This window comes from Myodes glareolus, chromosome 7 (assembly GCF_982192425.1).
Source record: "Myodes glareolus chromosome 7, mMyoGla1.1, whole genome shotgun sequence".
NCBI classification, from domain to species: Eukaryota; Metazoa; Chordata; class Mammalia; order Rodentia; family Cricetidae; genus Myodes; species Myodes glareolus.
In genome coordinates, this window is record NC_142032.1 from 78,241,973 (window position 1) to 78,266,579 (window position 24,607).

Below are 24,607 nucleotides of genomic sequence, written 5' to 3' on the forward strand. Positions count from 1 at the left end.
TCCTGCAATCAATGTGCAATTAATGGTTGCACACTCTGGGCATCTAGGCACTGTGCCCCATGCAGTGGGAAGAGCGAAGGGTGTAGCTTATGTTGGAGGCAGAGGTGGAGATGGGGGGTGCTCGCAGATGAGCAATCCTAGTTTGCGAAAGAGATGCTAAAAAGGTTTGAGTTTCATCAAGTCCTTGGCCCAGATATCGCTAACCATGTCAGCACTTACTGAGTGCCTACTGTGTGCCAGATGCCCTTCCCACCCTGACTCTGGGGAACAGTCTTCCCTTCTTATAGATACAGAAATCAAGGGTCAGATTGAGCAAGTGTCTTGTTGAAAGTCACACAGCTGATCAAGTCCTAGATTTACCCCGACTTCAAAATCAGGATGCTTGACTAACCCTGCCCCACCAGCTTTAAACATTCAGCATTCACAGGCCCTTCAGGGCACCCTTTTTGGTGACCACAACTTGCTGTCCTTTTTGTGACCTCCTGGGTCATGCTGTTTGTTCTGAATCTCTGGTGTGGACAGCCTGGATGGGGAAGGCCTGTGTGTCATATCCTACCTACACTTGGCCTCTTCTGCCGGTTGCCGCTTTGCAAGCATTCTGCCCTCTTGCGTGATAACAGGGAGCCTGTGCATGGGGATTGGTCTCAGACATCAAAGGTTACCAGGAGCAAGCCTTTCAAACGTCCCTGTCGCGGCCTTGCAGCCCCGGGCCTCCAGGGTCTTCCAGCTTTTGCGGAGGCTCCTTCCAGCCTGAATGCCCTGCCCTCCGTGTCCCTACGGGGACCCACAGACGCTGATTTGCCGCTCAGCTGGTGGGACTGTGGGTCTGGGGTAAGAGATCTTGTCCCGCCTTGAGTATTTGTGCCACATTCCCGTGGGCTCCTGTGCGAGCGCCTTGCCTGGTATCTCTCACTTGTCCCTCTCCACTCCTGCGCGGCTCTGTCCCCCGCCCGCGCCCAGTGTGGCGCGCCCCCTCTCCGAGCGAGCGCGGGCGGGCGCTGAACAGTGTCGCCGACCGCCTGCAGGTGTCTCCCCACGGAGGAGCGCGCGTCCCTGCGCCGTGGCCGCTGCCAGGCGCCAGCGACTGCTCGCCGAGGCGCACTCGCGCTCCGGGCTCCGGGCGCGCTGGTCCGCTCCACTCCGCAGCCCCGACCGCCCTGCGTCCCCGTCGTCCCGCGTCTCCGCCAGGGGCCATGGGCCTGCGCCGCGAGCGCCATCGCCGACCGCAGGCACCAGAACCCCGGGGCGGGCGCTGACGCGGGCGCCGCTGCCAACTTCGCACGGAGCTGCGGGCGGTGCGGGAGGCATGAAGACCAGCCGCCGCGGCCGAGCGCTCCTGGCCGTGGCCTTGAACCTTCTGGCGCTACTCTTCGCCACTACCGCCTTCCTTACCACGTACTGGTGCCAGGGCACGCAGCGGGTGCCCAAGCCGGGCTGCGGCCAGGGCGGCAGCGCCAACTGCCCCAACTCGGGCGCCAACGCCACGGCCAACAGCACAGCCGCCCCCGCCGCCGCCAGCCCGGCCGGTTCGCCCTACAGCTGGGAGGCGGGCGACGAGCGCTTCCAGCTGCGCCACTTCCACACCGGCATCTGGTACTCGTGTGAGGAGGAGCTCGGTGGCCCGGGTGAGTGCTGGCGCCGGGCTCCCCCGGGACGCGCGCCTGCAGGTCCCGGGCCGGGAGGTGGCGCGTCCGGGTCCCTCGCGCGCACCCTGGCTGCGGGTCCCAGGGCGCGCGATCCCTCCCCGGCCTGAAGTAATTTCCTCGAGCGCCCCCCTCCTCGCTCCCGGCCCTGGAGGAGACAGTGGGGGCCAGGGAACCTCTGCTGGGAGCAACCCCTCCCACCGCAGATCCACGGAGCCAGGAACCGAAGGGTTCTGCTACTCCTGTCTCCAAGCTGAACCTCTACCACAGGACTGGGGAAAACAGGGAGTAAGGGAAGCCCAATGGGCACCCCTATTGCCACAAGCCAGGGAGACCTCAGTATCCTGGAGCTCTCCTGGGAGTGGATGCCCTGAGAGGGAAGGGAGGCAGGCGGGAAAACAGGGACAGCTCTGGATCCCGGGGGCTTGGGAATCCAAGAAGTCTTAGCTCAATAGAAGGTTTTTTTCTGAATTGGGGAAGGGGTTGGCTTTTCGGAAAGTATGCCGAACCCCTTTGTCCCCCACACTCAGGCAGCCAGGGCTGAAGAGAATACCCACGACACGGGCAGCAAGGCTGGAGTGCTCAGGGGACTTCTGTCTGACAGGGGACTGTGCCATATGGTGGGTGGCACTGGCTGTGGACTCAGCCCACATCTTGTCCGCAGTTAAGCTTCTGTCCTGGCAGGACCCGTGTGGAAGCACTGTCTCTGCTTTTGCTTAGCTTTATGTTCACCACACTCGGCATAACCTGAAATTTCCGGGACCAGTCTTTAGTTACTAGCATATTGTCCCCTTTCCCCTTAAGAGGTCACTCTTGTTAGGACTTTGCTGTGTGTCCCGTCCTCCCCACCCCCACACTTCTGTGTATTGCCAATAAATATTTTCAGTGTGATATGCAAAATGGAAATGTTGGGTGGGATCTAAGGCAGAGGGGGCTGGAGGGCTCCTGTTCTGCCTACTGGGTTTTGCAGAAGACGGAGGTGGGCAGGCCACTGAACTTTGCTGTCACTTTGTCTGAGCATGCTGGCTTTTTGCCAAAGACACAAGCTATTTGGACAGGACTTGAGGTTTCAATTTGGCGTGCGAATGGCCATGGATCCCCCTCCAACTGCAGCTCTTCCTGAGATCTGGGAGGTCCTGCCTAGGGACAGGCCACCTCGCAATGCCTAGATGGACCTTGTCCCTGGCAGCCTGGACTACTCTGTCCCTGCCTCTCTAGCGTGTCTGGGCTCTCAGTGGATGGTCTGATGGTTCTCCTGAAGGCTGTGGCCCAGAGCTGTGTAGTTCATTCCTCGCTCCACGCTTGATGTCCACACTTGACTGCTGTGTTTTAAAAATTATTAACAGAGACATATTCAAAGCAATGTTAGCCCCCGGCATCTTGAGCGTCAGGCTCTGCTGAAGTTGTCACCTGTGGAATCTTGTTATATCTGTGTCACCTGTGGAATTATTGTTCCTGCCTCTGGGCCAGGCAGCCACTTGTGGGAGACCCATTTTTCAGATGAGGAACTTGAGACTGGGGGGGGGGGTTGATGAGGGAGCTTGAATTGTCTTCTTGGTGACTAGGGAATAACCAGAGAAGTGATGGAGAAGGGGCACTGTGCAGTTGGGGACCTGAGACAGGGGTACTTATGGCCAGCACGAGACCTTCACCCCCCCCAATCCTTTAGTCAAAATGCCCCTGGGTGACCTGCTGGGTGGAGAAAGCCCAACTACCTCTTTCCCTTGGTTTCTGTTGGCTACAGCTTGCTCCTCCCAGAAAAATCACAGTTTTCTTCCCCAGAGCTTGGCAAATAGTTGCTGGTGAGAAATTTGGGAGGTCGAAGGTCATTGAGATGGGTCTCCCCTGCCTGCTGCTGCGCACAGCCCCCAGATCTCGCCTTCATCACTGAGCTCCAAAGGGTGTCAGGGAGTACCTGGCCTCAAAGTTTTGTTGCCATGACAACCTGTCTTCTGGGTTCCGTGATGATTTTCTTTTCTTTTCTTTTTTTCCTCCAAGTGGGAAAAACATCCCAACAAGGCCTGAGCAAATCCGGCCCTACTCTCCCTCGCTGGCTCTGCAGCCAGGGAAGGCCTGGCTCCCCATCTGTGCAGCTGGGGGCACTCTGGTGGGGCTTCAGCTTGGGGATCCACCCAGGCTCACCGGGTGCTCAGCAGGCCCGCCCCCTTGCTCCCCAGCTCTGCTGTTCTTGGGCACCTGTGTGGGGACATCTAAGGCCCCCTTTCCCACAGATGACTCTCCAGCCTACCCTGAACAGACACACAGTTAACAGCCCTAGTACAAAGGGCTCTCTTCTCCTCCCTCCAAGAGAAGGCATGGGCGTCCTTGTATGCAGCCAGAGGAGAACAGCCCTGAACAGAGTCTCCAGTCCCTTGCTGCAAATTAGATTTTTTTTTTTTTTTACTGAATTTGATATTTAGAAGAGCTGGGAAGAGCGTGGAGGTGGGGTAAGGTCCAGGCTCGGAACTTCTGCTGACTGTTGCCTATGTGATGCGTGGGCCTCTGCACTGTGTGTATGTGACCCAAGGATGGGAGTGTCTCGGAAAACCCAAGGTCATGGCATCAGAGGCTTGCAATGCAAGGCTGGCTGAGAGGCATTGGAGAGAGAAAAAGGGACAGGCCCTGGGTGAGCAGGCGGTGTGCACAAATCTGCTGGCAGCTCCAAAGCGGAAGCAGAGACCCTGGACCTGTTGATTTATATAGCCTGACTCTAGGCTCAGTTTGCCCTGGGTGGGGTGGTGGATGAATGGATCTCCCTCTTGCTACCGTGCGACTGTGTCCAGAGCCTTTGCTTGCTATCTTGCAGATGGGGAGGGGAGCAACTCACCCCACCCCAGATACAGGGTTCAGTGACAGCATGGGGACTGAGCACTTCACACACCAGCCTTACTTTCTCCTTCTCTGGTCTGAGCCCTTGCATCTAAGCCCATGGACACTGCCCATCCCTCAGATTCTTCCTACAGCCCCTGGTGCCCAGAGTCACGAAGGCCCTAGACTACTACACCGCATCTCAGAATGCCTCCCTTGCAGCCCCGGAGTCTACATTCCAAGCATGCTGGCTTTTACCACAGCAGGCTCCTCAGCTCCACAAACCTTTGCACATCCATCCAAGAGCATGATTCCAGTCTGCTCAGACACTCCCGTTCACCTAATTTATGTTTTCTACATGTGTTTTGTTTGTTTGTTTTTCTGGGTTCTGACCATCGGTCTTATGTCCACATTAGTCAACAGCTCTTGTTCATTCTGTTGGTGAACTCAGGGTTGATGCCTAGAATTTCTCTAAAGATTTACTTGTTTTTATTTTATGTATGTGGGTGTTTTGGCTGCATATGTCTCTGCACCACAGAAGTGCCTGGTGCCTATTGAGACCAGAAGAGGGTGTTGGGTCCCCTGGAACTGGAGTTACAGACAGTTATGAGCCACCACGTAGGTGCTGAGAATTGAATCCATGTCCTTGGGAAGTACAGCCAGTGCTCTTAACCACTGAGTCATCTCTCCAGCCCCTGGAGTTGATTCTTCTCTGTGCTTTCTGTCTCCCTACATGGTGCTTGGGATGGCAGTGCACAGTGGGTGTTCAGCAGAACCTTGTGGAATGTGTATTCGTTGGTGTCACTGACTCTTGGGGTCAGTTCTTCCAGGCCCAAGTTGCTTCTTGCAGGGATGACCCACACTTGCCTGCACAGGGGATACCACACACTCCCTGGAGGAGGCATGAGTCAGGACCCTTGCGATGCCCCCACCCCCCGCGAGGTTGCTAGTGCCCAAGAGTGGGTGTCATGCTAGACAGGTTTCTTACTGGGAGTGTGTGAAGGGTGGACTTGGGCTTTGAAAGGCAACATAGCCATCAACAAGTGTGACCTCTCCTTGTCCTCATAGCAACAGGTGTTATGATCATTCCTTCTCCAGCTGGGGCATTGAGAGGCACAGTGGCTTTTGTCCAAGGTCCATCTAGCGTGTGGCTGAGCTGGGATGTGAACCCAAACAGGAGGTCCAGTGTGTGTCCCCCCCAGCTCTTCGCCCCATTGTATGCCTTGTACCCCACCTCTCATTCAGTCAGCCTCCCCAGGCTCCTCCAACCAGCCCCTCTGGGGAGAGCACTATGCTGGGAGTCACAACTCCTGGGTCTGAACCCAGACTCCGCTGCCAGCTTGCGAAGTGGCTTTGGAAGTCACACCCCTTCCCTGTGTCTCTTTGCCGTTTCTTTGCTTGGGTATAAAAAGAACATTTGGTGTTGGTTTCTGCTCTGTGACGCAGGGGTCAGGGCGCTGTTGCTAAGGCCACAGGCTTTAGAATCAGAGGTTCTAGTCCCCACCTCACCTCTTACCTGCTGTGTGACCTTAGGTGGAATTTGTTTTCTCTGAGCCTCAGTTTCCTCGGCTAGGGCAGAAGGAGCACCCTTGACCTCATGGTTGAATCACCGGGTTTAACCAGGATTCGGACAAACATCCTTTCTGTGTGTGTGAAGCCGCAGGCCAGCAGTGAGGGGCTTGTCCTGCTTTGGTATCTTGCAGTGTCTTAGCCCGCATCTGGAACTGGAGGCAGCTCACAGAACCACCTGGACTTGGGGGCAGATCTGCGTTCACTGGGCCAGGGTCCTACTGGGGCATCTACAGTTTGCCCTACCCACCCTCCTACCATACTACAGATGAAAACGACAGTTCCAAAGCTCAGGCCCCTAACCCTGAAGTCCCACAGGACACCCTTCCCATCACACCTCATGTCAGAGCCTCCAGTGTCCTGTCCACTCTTCCGTGGCCAACTCAGTCTGACCTCGTCCTGTGACACTGACTGAGTTGGGTCCAACTGCACCTGGCTCGTATCTTGGGAACTATTAAGCCAACAACCAAAGGGGCTCTGTTAGATCCAAGCTGGGTTGCCTCCAATGCCTTCCATCTCACTGGAAGCTTAGCTGGATACTCCAGTGTTTTTGAGGTTCTCAGGACCCTCCCGGACCTTTCTGGCCTCCTTTCCTGGCTCTTTGCCCTACTACACCAGCCCCCTTACTAGTTCTCCAACAAACTCAGGCGCTCCTGTCTCAGGGCCCTTGCCCTTACTGAACCTAGTGTCTGGGCATGCACCCAGCCAAACACAGTTTCTGTTCTTGCTGTGGCACCTTTCCTTTCTGGATCATTCTGTTGAGTCGGTGACCCCTGCACATCCCTGCCTCTCTCTCTCTATTCCCCGCTTCTCTGAAAGCTGTTTGTCTATGGCATTTCGCTTTAGTTTCTCTTTTCATTGCCTTCCTCTTCCGCTGGGACGCTATCTCTGTGGGGACACAGATTTGGACTGCTGCCACTCAGCCAGGGCCAGTGGGATCCTGTTGAATGTGTTGGGGACCTTGTTTCACCTCAGGTCAGACTGGTCCGTGCTGCTGTTCACAGGACTTATCTTTCCCTTCTCCTCCCTTGATTCCCACACTCCTGAAAAGTCTAGGGGACCCGAGGAGCCAAAAGGGCTGGTGTTGCTGTTTACTAAATTTGAGGGTGCTGTACCTCTGACCTCTATAACGCTTATGGGACATGGTGGGGAATTACATGATGCCAGGTGACAGAGGCAGATGTGAAGCAGGACACCATTGTTGCTCTGAGGGGAGCCCCAGACCTGAGTTTATCTGCTACCTGAGTAGTAGCATTGGTACCCTTGTCTGACCAGCCCCAGGACCCCCTGCAGCCCGTGCAGTCTCTTGATTCAACCCTGCTTTTCCAGTCCCACTTCTGCTCACTGATGACCTAAAGTTCCCAGGTGCCACTAACTTCTCCTAGGCTCAGGGCCTTTGCTTGGGCAAGTTTCTCAGCTGGCATTCACCCCTCTGTTCACTGTCCTTGGAGGTCCCACCCCCACCCTCACCAACCACTGCCTCCTTTAGTCTTGTCTCACTTCACTGAAATGATTTGCTGATTTCTGGACACTTTTATCGTTTGTGTTGCTATTTGAGTGTTTGTTTATTGACGCATTGTCTTACTGTGTAACCCTGGCTGGTCTGGAACTTGCTTTGTATACCACGTCTGCGGCCAATTCAAGGCCTGCCTCTGCTGGCCTTGCCTTTGCTGGGCCAAAGATGTGTGCGGTCATGCCCAGCTGCAAGTTGATACTTTGTATCTCTAGTCCTAACGGGTGCTCAAGTGAGCATCTGCAGAGCAGAGACCAGATCTCACTGTCCTAAGGTCTGGAGTCCTCTGGAAGTGTGTGTGTGTGTGTGTGTCCTGTGGGTAGGAGCTGACCATTGCTTGGCCAGGTTTTCAGGTTCCGGGATGGGATGGCCTGGGTGGGAATGCTGGTGGGGGCAGAGCTTTTCATAAATCCTTCCTGGTTGTCAGGGGAAGCTGGGGTTTTGCTACTTCTCTGGGAAGCAGGGACAGCAGTGAGGCCATTTGTGTCACTTCTTTCCCATGCTTCTTCACTGCCTTCGGTCTGCCACAGCGGGAGGCCAGGATCTGTCTAGGAGCAGTTTGTGCAGTCCAAAGATTGATACAGCCCTGCCTGTTGCCTTTCCGCTACAGATGGTGACAAATGTGGCCCAGATGTGGAGGTGGCTACTCACACTGTCCAAGCTTGCCATTTGGGGGGAATTTGGCTGTGCGTGCAGGGCTCTTGATGGTGGTGTGTTGGTTGGGTTTGTCAAGTTGACATAAACTAGTGTCAGCTGGAAAGAGGGAACTTCACTTGAGAAAGGGCTGCCATCAGATTGGCTTGCAGGCAAGTCTGTGAAGCATTTTCTTCCCTCCCTTTTCTTCCTCCCTCCCTCCTTCCCTCCCTCCTTCCCTCCCACCCTTTCTTAATGGTTTATATGGAAGAGCCTAGCCCATTGTGGGTGGTGTTCCTGGACTGTATAATAAAGCAAACTGAGCAAGCCATGGGGAGCAAACCAGTACAAAGTCTTCCTCCACAACTTCTGCTTCAGCTCCATCTCCAGGTTCCCACCCTGAGTCTCTGCCCTGACTTCCCTTCAAGATGGGCTCTAAGCTGTAAGGTGAAATAAAGCCCCCCCCCAGGTTGCTTTTGGTTATGGTGTTTATCACAGCAAGAGGAAGCTAACTAGGACGGGATCACAGGGTGAGGAATCCCACTGGGCTTTAAGTGGAGTTGGGAGAGAGTGCCGTGGCATCTTGTCCTGTGTTTCAGCTTCTCAGGGTCAGTGCTGCCATAGAGATGGAAGGGAGACGGGCACAGTGGGGGTGGGGGTTGCAGACAGAGTCTGAGAGAGACACAGAGCAAGGCTGAGGCAGAAATGGGAAGCAAAAGGGGAGGCTATGACAGGGGCAGACAGAGTCAGAACCAGTTGAAACCAAATAAATAGGAAAGGAAGTGCAAAGACGCTAGCATGCTCCCCATATCCAGGCATACAGGCACACTCCCAGATGTTCACAGGCACATGTACATACTTGTACATGATCATATTCACACACACTCGTGCACACACAACCTATTCGTACATGTGTACACCCATAGCCTATGCATCCGTGAGCATCTGTACACAAATATCTATACATATCATGCTCACACATGCTTTCACACACATGCATACTATGCATATATCTACATATCTCCATTTATGTGCACATACTTCCGTGTTCTCATATACCTACCCACCAGCACACATATTACCCATGCATCCATACATCCATCTGTATAAATGTCTACACCTGAATACACATGTCTTTACCTGAATACACATGCCCCACACATACCTATACATGCACAAACATATCTCTACACCTAACACACACGAACATAGCACACCATGTCATCACTTGCACATGCACACCCATGGAAGTGCAGGCGTCTCTGCAGTGTGCTAACATAGAAACTTTCTGTTTATCCCAGGAGCAGGGGAGCTGGGCTTCATGGAGGTCTGTTTCTGATCTGCAGAGGAGCCTCCACGCTGGTGTCTACTGTGGCACTGGGCCCCTTCAGTGAATAAATCCAAAGGCTCAGAAGCTCCGTGGCTTTCAATCCTGGTTTGGTTTTCCCTCTGCTAATGAGGACTCAAGGGCATCTGTCCAAATATGAGCCTTCACTTGCTGCCGAGCTCTTCCCGACCCATGAATGCTTTTCAAACTTGCCCTTCTTTGTAACAAGACTTATTGGGAGGATTTTTGTCTCCCATGGTATTTACTCCTTCATTTATTTGTTCACCCACTCACTCACCCATTCATTCACTCATTCGTTCATTCATTCATCCTTTCATTCATTCTACCATGCAGCTACCTGAGCCAGGTCCTCTCTTGGATACCAGGAATGCTTAGAGACCTGATGAAGCAAGGCCATTGAGGAACTTATAGATTTGTGGTGACACAGGCAGATCCTAAAATCAAGGGAATCAACAGTTTTGCATGTTTTTATTCCAGTCTCACCGTGTCAGGCTGGCCCGGAGCTTGCGGTCCTTTGGTCTAGCCTCCCCAGTGCTGGGATTGCAGGTTGTGTGGGATAGCCCCAGTTGCATAAACTCGTCTGTCATGGCGGGGCTAGTCTGTCTTCTGCTCCTTGACTCACACTTTACTGAGTTGTGTTTTCTTAGATTATTGTTTCAGCTAAAGTTTTGAGTGTATGGCCTAGATGTTAGAATGGAGAGGGAAAATACCAGCTCTTCTGTGAACTTCTGGTCTTCAGCTCATGCAAGCATGAGTTTTCCTTTCCTCCTGGTTTGTCTTGCGAGAGCGGCTGAGGTGTGACCCAGCTCTGACCATTTGCTGCTTCCCACCCCTTGCAGCCTAAGTGGTGGATAGTCTGCAACTCCTCCTTCCCCTCCTGGCCTTTCTCTTCATGAATCAGGATTCTTGGATTTTTCAGTTCCTTTTGCTTACATTTTCTTTGATACCTGATTATTTTCCTCTGGCCATCTTTCCCGAGGTTTGTTTTGTTAATATTTTCAAGTTGAAAATTTTGTTTCCATAGTTAGAAATGATGGGTGCATTTTATTGCTTGGAGTTTGCCTCTGAGCATCACTTTGTCCACGTCCCAAGGGTTCCGAGAGGCAACGTCTTTGAAATGGTTTTGTACAACTTCGACAGTTGCAATTTTGCTTGGCAAGTTCGGAGATTTTAGCTTTGTTGCTTCTGTATCCAAGCATAAGTTAGTAAAGTGTTTACAAATTTCCTAGGGATTTGTCTTGCTTGCCTGTATTTCCGCCATTAATTTTTAATTAACTGAGTTAGAGAAAAGGTGGGCAGGACAGTTTCCTGCATATACATTTGCCTATGTGTGTTGATGGGAAGCATTTTATGGGAAACAGCAGGTGGAGTCCCTAAGTGTATTTTAAAGCAGCTGCATACAGAGTATTATGTAGAGACTCCAGGGCTTGAGAGATGGCTCAGAAGTTAAGAGTATGCGCTTCACAGTTATGAACACTGGGCTCCAGACAAGCCAGCGGTGGTTCCACACATGCCTGTGACCTCAGCATTGAGGAGAGAGGAAACAGGCAGTCAATGAGCCCCTCAAACTACAAGCTCCAGGTTCAGAGAGAGATCTTGCCCCAAAGGAATCAGGTAGGCAGTGAGAGAGGACACCTGACACCCTCCCCTGGCTTCTGGGCTTGTGTGCATCTGTACATATACACGTGCGTGAGTTTTCAAACACACACATATATGCACACACTCATGAGCACACGGCTGTCTTTGTACACATGCATACACTCACAAACACACTGCTGTCTGTCTGTCCTTGCTCCTTGGGTCTCCCACTAGCTGGATGAAGCAGGCTCTGCTTTCTCTGCAGCAAGGGTCTCCATCCTTGCTTGCCTCTGGGATGGTTTGGTTTTTTATTGAGTCCGAGTCTATGTTATTCATCACGAGGAAATTCATGGCAGTTATATTTTCGTTGTGGAATTGTGGAATTGATCTTTCCTCCAGATAAAATGGCTGTGCTCCCTAGTGAATGCTTTCTCCTCTGCCTACTGTTTTTCATATTTGAGCCTGGCTGTCTTCCGTCACACCCCTTTGGCATTTCTCTCTCCGCTGTGCTTTCTCTTTTCCACGTCTTCCTGTCAGGCCGAGAGACAGACCGTGTTCCTTTGGGTACACTTGGAGGGTCTTTACCTCTTAACACTGGACTCCATCACAAATCCATCAGTTTTTCACTTTTCTTTTAATTAAAATATTTATGTGTGTGTATGGGGTGTGTGTGTGCAGCAAATGTGCCAGTCGGAGGACAGTTCTGTGGAGCTGGCTCTCTCCTTTCACCTTTGCATATGTTCCCGGGACTGGACGAGGTCACCAGGTTTACACAGTGGTACATCTTGCTGGACTCCCTTCTCTATTTTGGTCAAGTGCTTTTAGTTCATAATTCTTTAAACTTTTTTTTTTTGAACAGGGTTTTACTGTATAGCCCTAACTGACATGGAACTCGCAGAGATCCTCCTGCCTCTTCCTCCCCAGTGCTAGGACTAAAGGTGTGTGCCACCATTATCAGCAACACTTTATTTTCTAATATTCTACTATATGGGTTCTGTTTTTTAAAGATTTGTTTTGTTTTCATTCACATGCAGTCACAAACGCGTTCAAGTACCCATGTAGACCAGCCGAGGGCATCAGACCCAATGGAGCTGGCGTGGCAGGCAGTTGTGGACCACTGGAGATTGGTGCTGGGGCCTGACCCTGGGTCCTCTGGAAGAGCAGCAAGTGCTTTTAGCCACTGAGCCATCTCTGCAGCCTGTATGGGCTCAATTTTGCTTTCTTTACTAATGACTTAAAAACATACTGATGTAAATTAAGTTTTTCATACTTGCTAACCCTTCTAACAAGTTAATACTTTTAAGAATTATGAGGAGCAAATATCCCATCTTTGGTCGGATAAGAACATCAGTTGCTTTTGAGTCTATTTATGTTCATAGCTGTGGCAATGATTAAAGCTTGATTCTGTGTCTGCATGTTCATCTAGCGCCAGTTTCAAGTTCTCTTAGGAAGCTTCCCTCCGGTTTTACTTGTATATTGGTGGGCTTCCATGCCTGGCATTACAAGCTGTGTGCCAGTCCCCACACTGGATGCTGGCCACACTGAGGAAGAAGATGGACTGTGGGTCATCCTTTCATGGTTGTGGCAAAATGCCTGGCACAAACTACTTAAGAGGAGTGAAGATTTATCTTGGCTCATAGTTTCAGGGCTCCACTGTGAACAAGTGCGGAGGGAAGACATGGAGGGCAGGTGTGCTGCAGGGGGGAGACGTGGAGGGCAGGTGTGCTGCAGGGGGGAGACGTGGAGGGAAGGTGTGCTGCAGAGGGGAGATGTGGAGAGCAGGTGTGCTGCAGGGGGGAGACGTGGAGGGCAGGTGAGCTGCAGAGGGGAGACATGGAGGGCAGGTGTGCTGCAGAGAGGAGGTGTGCAGGGCAGATGAGCTGTAGAAGGTGTTTTGCCCTCATCATGCTTGGCACAGCCCAGCTCTTGCTCACCATGTGCCTCTGGAGCCTCCAACTGTAGACATATGTGGTTGCCCCCCCCTACATCTGCTGGACATCAGTCCATGTTTTCTGACACTTAGGATCAAGGAGGTGACTCTGGGGCCCAGCAGCCTATGCTTTATTGCTTTATTCCTTGGCAGAAATCAGCTGTTTGCTTTCCCTGAATTATTGCATGGTTTTATATATATATATATTACTTTTTGAGATAAGGTATCTTGTAGTCCAGACTAATCCAAAGCTCTCCTTGAACTCCTGATCTGTCTGCTTCTACCTTCCAAGTGGTGGGATCACAGGTATGGGCCACCCCACACAGTTCATACAGTACTGCCATTCTGTGTGCATTAGGCAGGGCTCTCTACCCACTGAATTACATCCTCAGCCCCAAAATGCTTTCTTTTGAAGATCTAGTGTGTGTGTGTGTGTGTGTGTGTGTGTGTGTGTGTGAGAGAGAGAGAGAGAGAGAGAGAGAGAGAGAGAGAGAGAGAGAGATCTGGAAGGTCAGAAAAGGGTATGAAACCCCTAGAACTGGAGCTTCAGAATTTGAGGTAGTTGTGAGCCGCCACATGGGTTCTGGGAATGAAAACCCAGATTTCTTCATGAACGACAAGTGCTCTTAACTGCTGAGTCATCTCTCCAGCCTCAAATGGTTTTAAAAAACTGTCCTGTGATAATAGATCAGCTCCGAAAGGGTTGATTGTGATGATGGTGGTGATGACTTAATAGACTCCACTTTCTACAGCAGCTTTTGGTTTACAGCGAGCTGAGCACAAGGGCTTCGAGACCTCCTGATTAGCGCACGCTCCGCTCCCCTACTGCCTGAATTCCACACCCAAAGGGTCCGATTTGTGCAGCTGGTGGCCCCACCTGGTCATCACCCAGGCCACAGTTAATATTGGGTTCTGCTGGCTGCTGTCATCTGTGGTCTTGGACAACGGTGGAAAGCCACCATGGCTGCTTTTCATGCCGCGGCTTTTCCTGTTTGGGTCATTGCTTGGTTTGTTTCTCCATCTCCCTTCCACCCCTGGCAGCCAGTGATCTTTTCATTGTCTCCATGGTTTGTATCTTCCAGCACGTTACAGAGTTGACATACAGTCCGGAGCCTTTTCAGATTAGCTTTTAGCATTAAGCAATATACATGCAAGTCCCTACATTTCAGCACTTCTCTCCCTCCCTCCCTTCCTCCCTCCTTCCCTCTCTTCTGCCCTTCCTTAATCACTCACCCTTCCTCCCTTCTTTCCTCCCTACCTTCCCCACTTTCTATAGTGGGGGTGGGGTGGGACCTAGGCCATCACATATACTAAGCCACAACCCCAACCTCTCCACATATTTTTCATTATATAGCTTATTTATTTCCTACTAGATAATGTTCCCCTGTCTGGACACATTACAACTTGTTCCACCCATGGAAAGACATCTTGTTTGTTTCCAAGGTTGGGTGATAACCATTAGCACTTACCCTGGAAATATCTGCTCAGGTGGACATATGTATCACCCCCTTAAGTTAACACCAAATGCACATTTGGGGGCTCCGAGAAAAGTGTGTTTACTATTGTAGGAAACTGCCTGACTGTCTTTCCTTTTCATTAGCTGCCACTGCCTACTTGAACTTCCTGTTGCTCAAATCCTTCCAGCTTCTGCCGCTGTGAGCACTCTGGATTTTATGTTCCTCACTGTTCCTCTTCCCACTAGGCTCCTCCAGAGCACACCCACTGACGGGACTGGTTGCTGGCCTCTGTCTTCCAGATCTGTCATTTTGTCTCTGATGGTTTTAGTGAGGTTTATCCTGGCCTCATTGGTTTGCCTTCCAGATAGGTTAGCCCATTCTTCAGCCTCTGGCATCTCAACATCTTCAAGCGGCTGCTGGGCCTCAGATGCCTCCCACTTCTCTTTCTTCTGCTCTCCCCCCCCTCCTCCTTTTATTCAGATGGGTCTCACCACGTAGTCCCCATGGCCTAGAACTTCCTGTATATATCAGGCTGGCCTTGAACTCAGAGATCCTTCTGCCTCTGTCTCCTAGTGTTGGGACCACAGACATTTGCCGCCTCCTGCCCACTTTGCCCTGGGCTCAGGGTGTGTCCCTGCCAGACCAGCTGTGAGGCCTCCTGGAAGACGGAGGAGCTTGCTTCCTCTGGGCAGAGTTCTGCCTTCACTGCTTTCTGGTTTTCTAAAGGTGGGTAAGACGATGTCTCAACCAATGCTAGAGAAGGCTCTAGGCTCCAGTCCCAGCTCCAGATCAGAGAACACATAGCAAAGGAAGGCAAATCCTGGTAGGCTGGAGAATGGTGCACACCTGCCATTCCAGTGCTCGGGAGGCAGAAGAAGCAGGTGGATTTTTGAGTTTGAGGCCAACCTGGTCTACATGGTGAGACCCTGTATCAAAAAACAAAGAAAGAAAGAAAAAAAGGAAGTAAATAAGAAGGAAAGGAAGGAAGGAAGAGAGAGAGAGAGAGAGAGAGAGAGAGGAAGAGAGAGAAACTAGTTCTGAGGATATGGCTCAGTGGTAGAGTGTTTACTTAGCAAGGCCCTGGCTTCTACTGCCAATAAACAAACATATAATAAAGTAAAATAAATAAAATGAATATAGATAAATGAATTAATGAATCTGTTGTCTGTTCCTGAGTTCTGGCCCATCTATTGTCCTCTGGGCGTGAGCTTTGTGCCCTAACTCTGCACTGCTGGAGAGATTGTCCATAGGACCGAGCCTGCGGTTCGCTCCTCCGAGCGTGTCTCTCTGCTCTTTGTGTGTTTCTGGCTCTTTCCGGCCCATCCCCTCCTCATTTGGCACTCGTTTCGCTCCCTGGCAGCTCTCCTGGGCTAAATCTGTTCGTATCTCCCAAGCTCCGAGGCTTCTCGGGATTTATATTTTTGTAGGGACTTGAACACATGCTTTCAGGAATGACTTTGCGCTTCTCACAGTGACTGCGTGCCAGAGGCCCCACTTCACGCCCCACCTGAGTGTGCCAGGCGCTGGTTAGCGTGCCCATTTGCCTCCTCCCTCCTTTCTTTCCTTCCCCCTTCCCTTCCTTCCTCATGTCTTTTTGTTCTATTTTACTTTTTGAGGCAAGGTCTTACTATGTCGGCCAGGCTGATCTTGAACCCCGAGTTCCCTGCCTCCTAAGTACTGAGATCACTGGCATGCAGCCCTCCCCTTGCTCCCTGATTTCTTATCCTCAGATATGAAAGGATCTCCTTTGGCCTCTTTATTCACAAATGGGTAATGGGTTCCTCTGGTGGGGTTTTTGTCTTCTCTTCTGCCTTTCCCTTCACTTCTTCCTCCTAAGCCTGACTCAAGGATTTATTTCTCTTTTTCTGGGTTTGTTTCCATTCTGTGCCTGCTAGCTGCAGGTAGGCTCTCTCCATCTCCCCTCCTGGGGCTCGAGGGTGGGAGAAGGATTGCTTCCCTGCTACTGGAGGCAGTCTGTAGCTCTGTCTCAACAGAAATTCATGGTGTGAAGCTCGAATTCCCAGCATGTATCAGCCATTCTCCGCAGCTGCTGTTTGACTTTGTCCTTCAGGGTACCAACACAGCAGCCCCCAAACACCGTGACTCCCAGTCACGGGCATCATGGATGCTGAGTGGATAAGTCACGGGGATGAACATTGATCTTGAGCTTCCCTTCCTGTAGAGGGTGTGTGTTGCCTGGACAGACCTGGCAATGTGGAGGTTACGTGGGTGCAATGGGAAGTGGGGTGTGTATAGGGGAGTGTGGGGCCACGGGGCAGTGGCATTTCTTGATCCTTCCTGGATGCCTCCAGTGACGAGTGGATTTCTGGAAACCTCTTTGTTGCCCAGAAGAGACAATTGACCGCAGGCCAGTTTCCCAGCAGCTTGCAGCCCCGCAGTGCCTTCTGAGTCTCTGAGCATTGTATGTGAGAAGTGGACGGGCAGGGACCCAGGCTTGTCCTAGAAGCTCCAGCCTCTGCTGAGGGTAGAGTTTAGTACAGAGAAAGTGTGAGTGGGGGAACACACAGGACCCAGAAACTAGATGAGAGTTAGAACTGCAGCCTGTCCATCCATTCACTTTCTGGTCTCTCACCCCATGCCCGTAATCAGCTGAGCGTCTACTAGGACCCAGGCAGGCTCTCCGTACCCCGACAGCACCTTTGTCCCAGGGGTGCTGCAGATGAATGGCAGGCAGCAGGGGGTTCTGTCCTGTGAGGAAATCTGTGTGACCTTGAGTAAATCATTCTCCCAAGTGGTACCCCATTTTACCCATTGATAAAGCAAGGGTAAAAATATAAATGTTGCGGGGCATGCCCGAGGTCCTCGTCTAGATTGTGACTGGCAATCTGCCCCTAGGACACACAAGGCATGTTTACTGCTATGAAGTCCTTAGAGAACACCTGGGAGACAGAGAGTTTGCCAGGATGTGGCACTGCGTGGAAAGAGGTGGCTGCTGTGTCTGAGTTGCCTCTGAGAGATGCCTCGGTCAGTTGGCTTGCCTCAACTGGTGGCTTCCGAGCCACCTGCAGGTCTTGATGCATATCCGAGAGGCCACAGCCCAGCAGACAAGGCTCTTGTTTCCTGGGGAGTCCTCTCAGAAGCTGGAAGGTGCTTGTGCCTGATAGAGCAGTCACTGTGCTTCCGAGTATTGCTGTATGAGCGGTGCCAGGTTTCTTTCTTTCCTTTTATACTGAGGATGCAGGGATGAACAAGCCAAGGTGTCTGCTCTTAGGAATCTCCCGGTTTTCCTTGGAGGCAGTGCTGGGTAAGGGAGTGTCTCAGTTCCTGTTCTGCTGCTGTGGAAAGACAGCATGCCCAAGACAACTTATAAAAGAAAGCATCTAACATGGGGGCTTGCTTACAGTTTCAGAGGGTCAGTCCATGACTGTCATAGTGGGGAGCATGGCAGCAGGCAGGCAGGGCAGGGGGCTGGAGCAGCAGCTGAGAGCTCACATCTTGATCCATGAGTTGGAAGAAGAGAAAAGGACGAGGTCTGGCATGACCTTTTGAAACTTCAAAGTCTATCCCCAGTGACACACCTCTTTCAACAAGGCCACACCTTCTAATCCTTTCCAAACAGTTCCACCAACCATGGACGAAGTATTTTAACATGAGCTTATAGGGGCCATTCCTGTTCAAAGAACCACAAGAAGCAAGCATCTAGACTGGCTCTGGAAGTCCAGAAACATAAAAAAAGGAAGAAATGTAGGTAGCCAGGTGTAGTACACAGTTACAGTCCCAACACTTGGGAGACTGAGGCAGGAGGGTTACCAGGCTGGCCTCAAACTGGTTGCCATCCTCTGAGAATGAGAAAAATGGGGGAGGGAGATGTGTATGGAGAAAAAGCAGGTGTTTTAATTTTGGACACATTAATGTATAGACATCTATGTTGACTTCTAGACTGTTGAGAACCAAAGACAGTTCATGTGTATTCATGTTCATGAGCACAGTGTCTGTGTGTCCATGGTGTATACATGTCTGTGCATACTTGCATGGGTTCATGGGAGATATGCTTGTATGTACAGGAATGCGTTCATGTGTATGTTTATGTATGTATTCACTTGAGTTCATATGCATATGCACATGCTCACATGTGTTTATGTATGTATCCATGTGTGCATGCATGCATTTGTGAGTTCATATGTGTGTGTACATCTGCATGTGCACAGGAGTTCTCCTAGGACTTCTTATCTGTTGTCCTGTGCTGGCTGAGGCTTTGTTGTGGGGCGATCCTGTGTTTTTCAGGGTTTCTAGAGCATCCCTGTCCTCTATCAACTAGATATCTATGGCTCCCACTCACAGCGCTGACAACCTGAAACCTCTGCAGACATCACTGAGTGTCTTTTAAAATTTATTTCTGGGTAGACTTACATGGAGTCTTCACAGAGACACTGACTACTGTCCTAAGAAAGCATGGTCCAGGTACCCTGTGTCCTCGCCCTGTCCCTGTCTCCATCACTTTGTTTTTTCCTGCACACCTCAAAGACTGCCTCAGAACCCTTCTTAACAATTGATTGCACAGCCAGATTTGGTCATGAGGTAAAACCCATCTGTCCTCCCATTTCCAGGGTTAGACAAAGAAAGAGAATTCAGAACATTCTTTTCTGGTCCACAAGTTGATTTACAGTCAGATCCACACCAGCAACCTTTACTATTTGTGCCCCATTGTCCCCAGTGTAAACACAGACATCCCCATGGCCCGGGCAGAGCCTCAAGTGAGAGGATCAATGGGGTAAACTCCATAACTCAATTTGAGTTTTTGGAGGCGGGCAGATTACTACAGCAGGGTTGTCAGATCGTGGGTACTGCCAATGTGAGTTTGTAAACAATTTAAAAGCAGTCAGTGGTTATTAAGTGCTGGGTTTAATGATGGAAATATGCAAAAGGAAGACTCCAGAAGCCCTGGGGGCCGGCCGTGTTCTCCTGTTATTGGCTGTAGGATGAGGTGGCGATGGTCAAGGCTGCGGGAATCTGTATGAGGCTTTGTTCAGGCTCAGTGTAGCCATGGAGACAGATGTCCCCCCCTCCTCTTCAGGGAGCCGATCCAACTGTAGTGCAAGCGTGTGCACCACACACATCCCCGTTCCCTCCTCCTCCAGCTTCTGACTTGGGTAGGAGGCAACTTGGTGGGGAGACCCTGGAAAGCATGGGGTTTAGACCCAAGTACTGTGGATTCAGGCTGCCTCTGCCTCTTTCTGTGAAGTTGGTTAAGTCTTTAGCCTCTGGGATCCCATTTCCTCCATCTGTAAAAGGAAGCTAAAAGTAGCTTTCTTTGCAGAACTATGGTGCAGGAGTTCTGTGAACTTTCAAGGCTTCTGAAAAGGAGCTCAACTTCCTATTTTCTTAAGGGACCTAAGAGCCCACTGCAAACAAGAATAGAAAACCTGCCTGAAGCCAGGGAACTGACTCAGGTTTCTGTCATCCTTGGGTTCACAGGGGGCTTCTTTGGCTCTGCCTGAATATTTAATAGCAGTCCAAGAAACTGGGCACCCTAAAACTGTGCCCTTGAGTGGCAACCTCAGCTGGGAGATGCACGAGCCCAGGCAGGCCCAGATGCAGTCTTAGGCTGATGCTCAGCTAGGCTGAATGGGTGTCACAGTTGTGACACAGACTGACAACCCTGCTGCTGCGGGGACCCGTCCATGGTACTGACAGGGTTTGTCCGAGGCCTACAGGAGGAACCTGACACTAATCAAAGGTACAGATACTACTAACTAAGCAGTTGCCAGTCTGGGTGTGAAGAGATGGGGAGTGGTGGGAGTGAGGTGGAGTGGGGTGGGGTGGGGCTGCCTCGTGCCATGGAACATCTGATGGAAAGTGGTGTCCAAGTTCACAGAGCAAACAAGTGGGGCCTAAAGGAAGCATTGGCAGCCAGCAGGCGACTCAGCGGGGCTTTGATCAACTGGGTTGAGAAAGGGAGTTAAGGTCCATGCGAGGTTTTAGATCATTGCTGGGACTGTGGCTGCTTCCATTACAGTTACTTTGTGTCAGGAATAAAAATTTTTTCATTATGGGACCTTGGGTCACATTAGAAACATCATGAAAAGCAAGAGGGACGTGAGGGTTTCTCTCTTCTCCGCCACAGTAGGGGCACACTTAAGCATTTGGGGTCAGTGCTATTTGGCCTCCATGAAGAGGAACAAGGATGAACGGGAGTGAGAGAGGAACTAGGGAGTTCTACTTATAGAGGAAGTATGGCTGTTCTAGTCATCCATTAATGACCTATGCTTCTGTGAGTGAAGGAAGCTACAGGGGCACACTTCAGCTTCTGGCATGCACACCTTGCTAAGGAGTCTGGTCAGATATCTGACTCACGAGTGTGGGACATTGTGGTTATCATCGAGACTATAGACACACGAGTTTTATGCCAAAGAGAGGAAGAGAGAGGTAAGAGGCTGGGGACCGCTGTGTCAAGCCCAGAATTACCATCAGAGAGAGATGATGAGGGTGGAGTGTGTGGCTGGAAGCTCAGGTCAGGCTAGGTGTTCATGACGAGGAAGAGGTTATCTGGAGGTGACCCCGAAGGGAGATGCTGAGGAACTGTTTGAGGACTTCTTTGGGAAGAGAGCTGGAGGTGGACATCACGGACCCTGTGCAGGTCTCTCAGGGAAATAGAGAATCCCTCAAGAAGACACGGGGTACTGCAAGGGCCATGACTCAGGATTGTTCTAAGGGGGAGGGATATTCTCAGCCACCCTGTGGCCCATGCAGCTGGCCCTGGTTGACTCAAGCAATAACAGGTGGCCAGGGGTCAGAGCATTGGGCAGCAAGGAGCCGCAAGGAGCCCATGGAATTGTGGGAACTGGCAAGTGTCAGCCATGCGTGGGTGACTTTGTGGGGAGATTCTCAACATGGTGCCCCCTGTGTGGTACCATCCAGATAACCACGTGTGTGTGCACATGTGCATGAAGCTGCATGTTGACACAGGGTGCCATTCTCCAACCCTTCTACCTTGTTGGAGACAGGGTCTCTCCTTGAACCTGGACCTCATCACTTTGGCTAGATTGGCTGGTCCGTGAGCTCCAGGGATCTCCCAGTCTCTGACTCTGGGTTCTGGGGTTACAGACACATGCTGCCACGTCTCCTCAATCCTTGGATGACCATTTGACCAGGTGTCACTACTTCACAGTGGTTCCAAGAATCTTCAAGGCCCTTTGTGCACACTTACTTTTGAGACACTAGTCTGTGGCCTTATCGCTTGATGGCTGCTGAGGGGAGCTGGCAGGGGCATGAATATGGAGTAAGAATTGCTCTCCCAGGCTGTGGTCTATGTTCCCAAACCTCCTTCTCCAGACTCTCTTGGCAAGTTCCAAATAACTTTTGATTACTGTGTCGTTCGTGAACTCAGGTGAGCCCTATACTGACAAGCTTTGTTCTCCAGAGGAGCACAGCCTGGTGGCACTGGTGTAACCTGGAAAACCAAGAGTAACACTCTCGACCCTGTTTCAAGCTTTGCTAGCTGTGAGCCTGCAGGCTGGCCACCATGCCTGGGTGGGAAGGTGGACTTCCCGTCTGTAGGACTTGGGTTGGATGAGGAGATCTCGAATTCTAGAGCTGACATTTTGCAGTCCTGGGAAAACCCCGAATGAGACTTTAAGTGATTTATTACTTGGTCACTCTTTAGATCTAGTGTGCCTGTCGGGCTCTCACGGCACGTGTGTTTTAAATGCAGAATGTTGGCCGGCACTGTGTTCATGAATGTGACCCCTTGAAGCCTTTGGGTGCAGCGTGTGCAGAGTGATGAGTGGGTGTCAGGTGACAGTCTCCAGTGGCTGCTCCATCTGGTCCCAGGGCAGAGGTTGCTTGCCTGTTTTTGTATTTGAGAGGCTCTCTAAAACCTATTCAAAATGCCTAGGCACGAAATGTTGCTGAGATTAGTGTGTCCTGGGGCGGGAGAGAGTGTATTCACGAGCCACATTCCATCCTCCCGTACGACAGATGCAGACTGGCAATGAGAGGTACCAGGTCACTTGCCTAGGAAGAATTTCCACCTCCTGGGGGACACAGGGCAGTGTTTGGAGGCATGGTGGCATGGGATGGCTCTGACCAGGATACCCTGGCATGTGCCTGCAGCTGGGAGCTCCCCTAGTCCTGGCCACCCAGGTCCTACAAGGAGCCCAGGACTCCACATCTGTTCCATAGGGGCCAAGTAGACTGAGCTAGGGTAGTACCCACACTGCCCTGTGCTTCTTAGAACAGAATCAGGCATCACAACTCATCAGTAATTTCCTGGTCTCTGCTGTGATTGCTCCCTAGTAAACCGTTCTGTGGTCTTTCTTTACACCAATTGCTGATGTGACATTTTACCCCACTCCTGCAGTCTTAATAGTGACAATAGAAGTGGGCTTCGCGCTTCCCCATCCCACTCACCGTGCACTGTTTTCTGAGCCGCTCCCCTGCGGCTGGATGTTCTCAGTATTTGATTCTGGTTTCTGTTTAGACGATGACATGATGATTATTTCTTTCAACTGTTTTCTTTGTTGAACTATTTCTTCAGGAAACTGTCCCAGTTCGTCTCTTCTTGTCTCCTTCCTTCCCTTTATTCTTCTCTCCTTCCTTTCCTTAATTTAATTTGGTGGGAGTTATGGGAACTGGATGTGATGGTGCAAGCCTGTAATCTTAGCACTTTTGAGAGACTGAGGCAGGAGGATGGTGATTTCAAGACGAGCTTGGGCTGCCTAGCAAGTCCTGACCTCAGCAGACAAACAGACAAACTCATTTTTGAAAAATAATGTCCATGATTTAAAACTAAAAGTCAAATCAGTGCCCGACCCAGAGTTCCCCTCTTGCCAGCACAGCTGCTGGCAGCCACTGTTAAGGTCACCTTCTCATCCACTTTCTGGTGGGTGCTGCGCTGCCCACTGCCCTGACCTAGGGTGTTGATGTGGGGCAGAGCTCTCCTGTGTGGGAAGAACGAAGAAGGGCTTTCATGAGGAGAGACTGTGAGTCACCGAGGGCTGGGAAGAGCGGGGAAGAGAAAGGTGCAGAAGGAAGAACTGTAAGTGCAAAGGCCCTGGGGTGGGAACGGATCCCACTGGCAGAGAGGAAGAACTCGGAGCAGATGTGGACTGTAACAGAACAGGAGTTCCAAGCTTTGGAAGGGGCTTGGTGCGGCTCCGCCGTGACTGCAGTGGAGGTGTGGGCTTCATTCCAAACCTGGACTTTCATTCTGGAGGTGATGGGCTGTGGTTTGCTTGACCATGTTGGCTAAGCGTGTAGTGTGGGGTTGAGGCAGAAACAGGAAGCCTGACAGTGTGCTTCAGGGCAGGGACACAGTTGGCTTGAACTTGGGAGGTGGGGAAGGTGGATGGAACTGGATGGATTTCCTGCCCATTGCTGAGAGAAGGAAGACCGAGGCAGGAGCCGGCTGCTTGTTGCGACTTCGATAGGTTCAGTGAAACGGAATATGCTTGAATTCAGACCTGACTATTAAATATGTAGAAGTTCAGAAGCAATGTCAGCTAGCCAGGCAGGTGACAGAAAAAGTCCCAGAGACCAGGGGTGTGACCCAGCCTGGAGATGCTGGCTCAGGATGCTGCACAAAGCAGACATGGGCTGCTCATCTCCTGTGACCCTCCTCGGCTCTAAGCGTTTATTTTCAATCCTTAACTTTTCAATTTTTATAAGATGGCCTGTCGTGAGCTGAAGTGATGACGTGGTTGTTTGCATTTGAATTCTAGAGGCCTCTTGTGATCTGAAGTGAGAAGGAACGTCTGGGTCTGATAGGCACAAAATGAAGGAAAACAGGCTCATGGCTCCCCATCCCCCAACTCCCACGCCCCTCCACTCCCCACAACCCCACACCCCCTCCTGTGGTTCTCTGCCTGTAGCCCCAGGAGATCCTTTCATAATTATTTCTGTATTTATTATTTTAAAAATGATTTATTTATTTTTATTTTATGCGCATTGGTGCTTTACTTGCGTATATGTTTGTGTAAGAGTGTCAGATCCCCTGAAACTTGAGTTACAGACAGCGGTGAGCTGCCATGTGGGTCCTGGGAATTGAACCCAGATCCTCTGGGAGAGCAGTCAGTGCTCTTAATCACCGAACCATTTCTCCAGCCCCTATTTATTATTTTTAAGCCCATTGAGTCCTTCATGCATGCATTTGAGTCCATGGCCTGCATG

The 24,607-nt window shown here is 51.2% G+C and overlaps 1 protein-coding gene across 2 annotated transcripts in view; it reads left to right on the plus strand.

Annotated features, from left to right (window-relative positions):
• The first annotated feature begins 1,043 nt into the window (after positions 1–1,043).
• Positions 1,044–24,607, plus strand: part of Gsg1l (GSG1 like) — a 192,699-nt gene continuing 169,135 nt past the window's right edge. The window contains exon 1 of one of the 2 annotated variants that reach the window (XM_085693051.2): positions 1,044–1,625. In XM_085693051.2, the coding sequence (XP_085549177.1) occupies positions 1,307–1,625 (319 nt within the window). In that variant the 5' untranslated portion in view covers positions 1,044–1,306. The remainder of the gene's footprint in view (positions 1,626–24,607) is intronic. The other variant, XM_085693050.2, reaches the window with a different exon arrangement.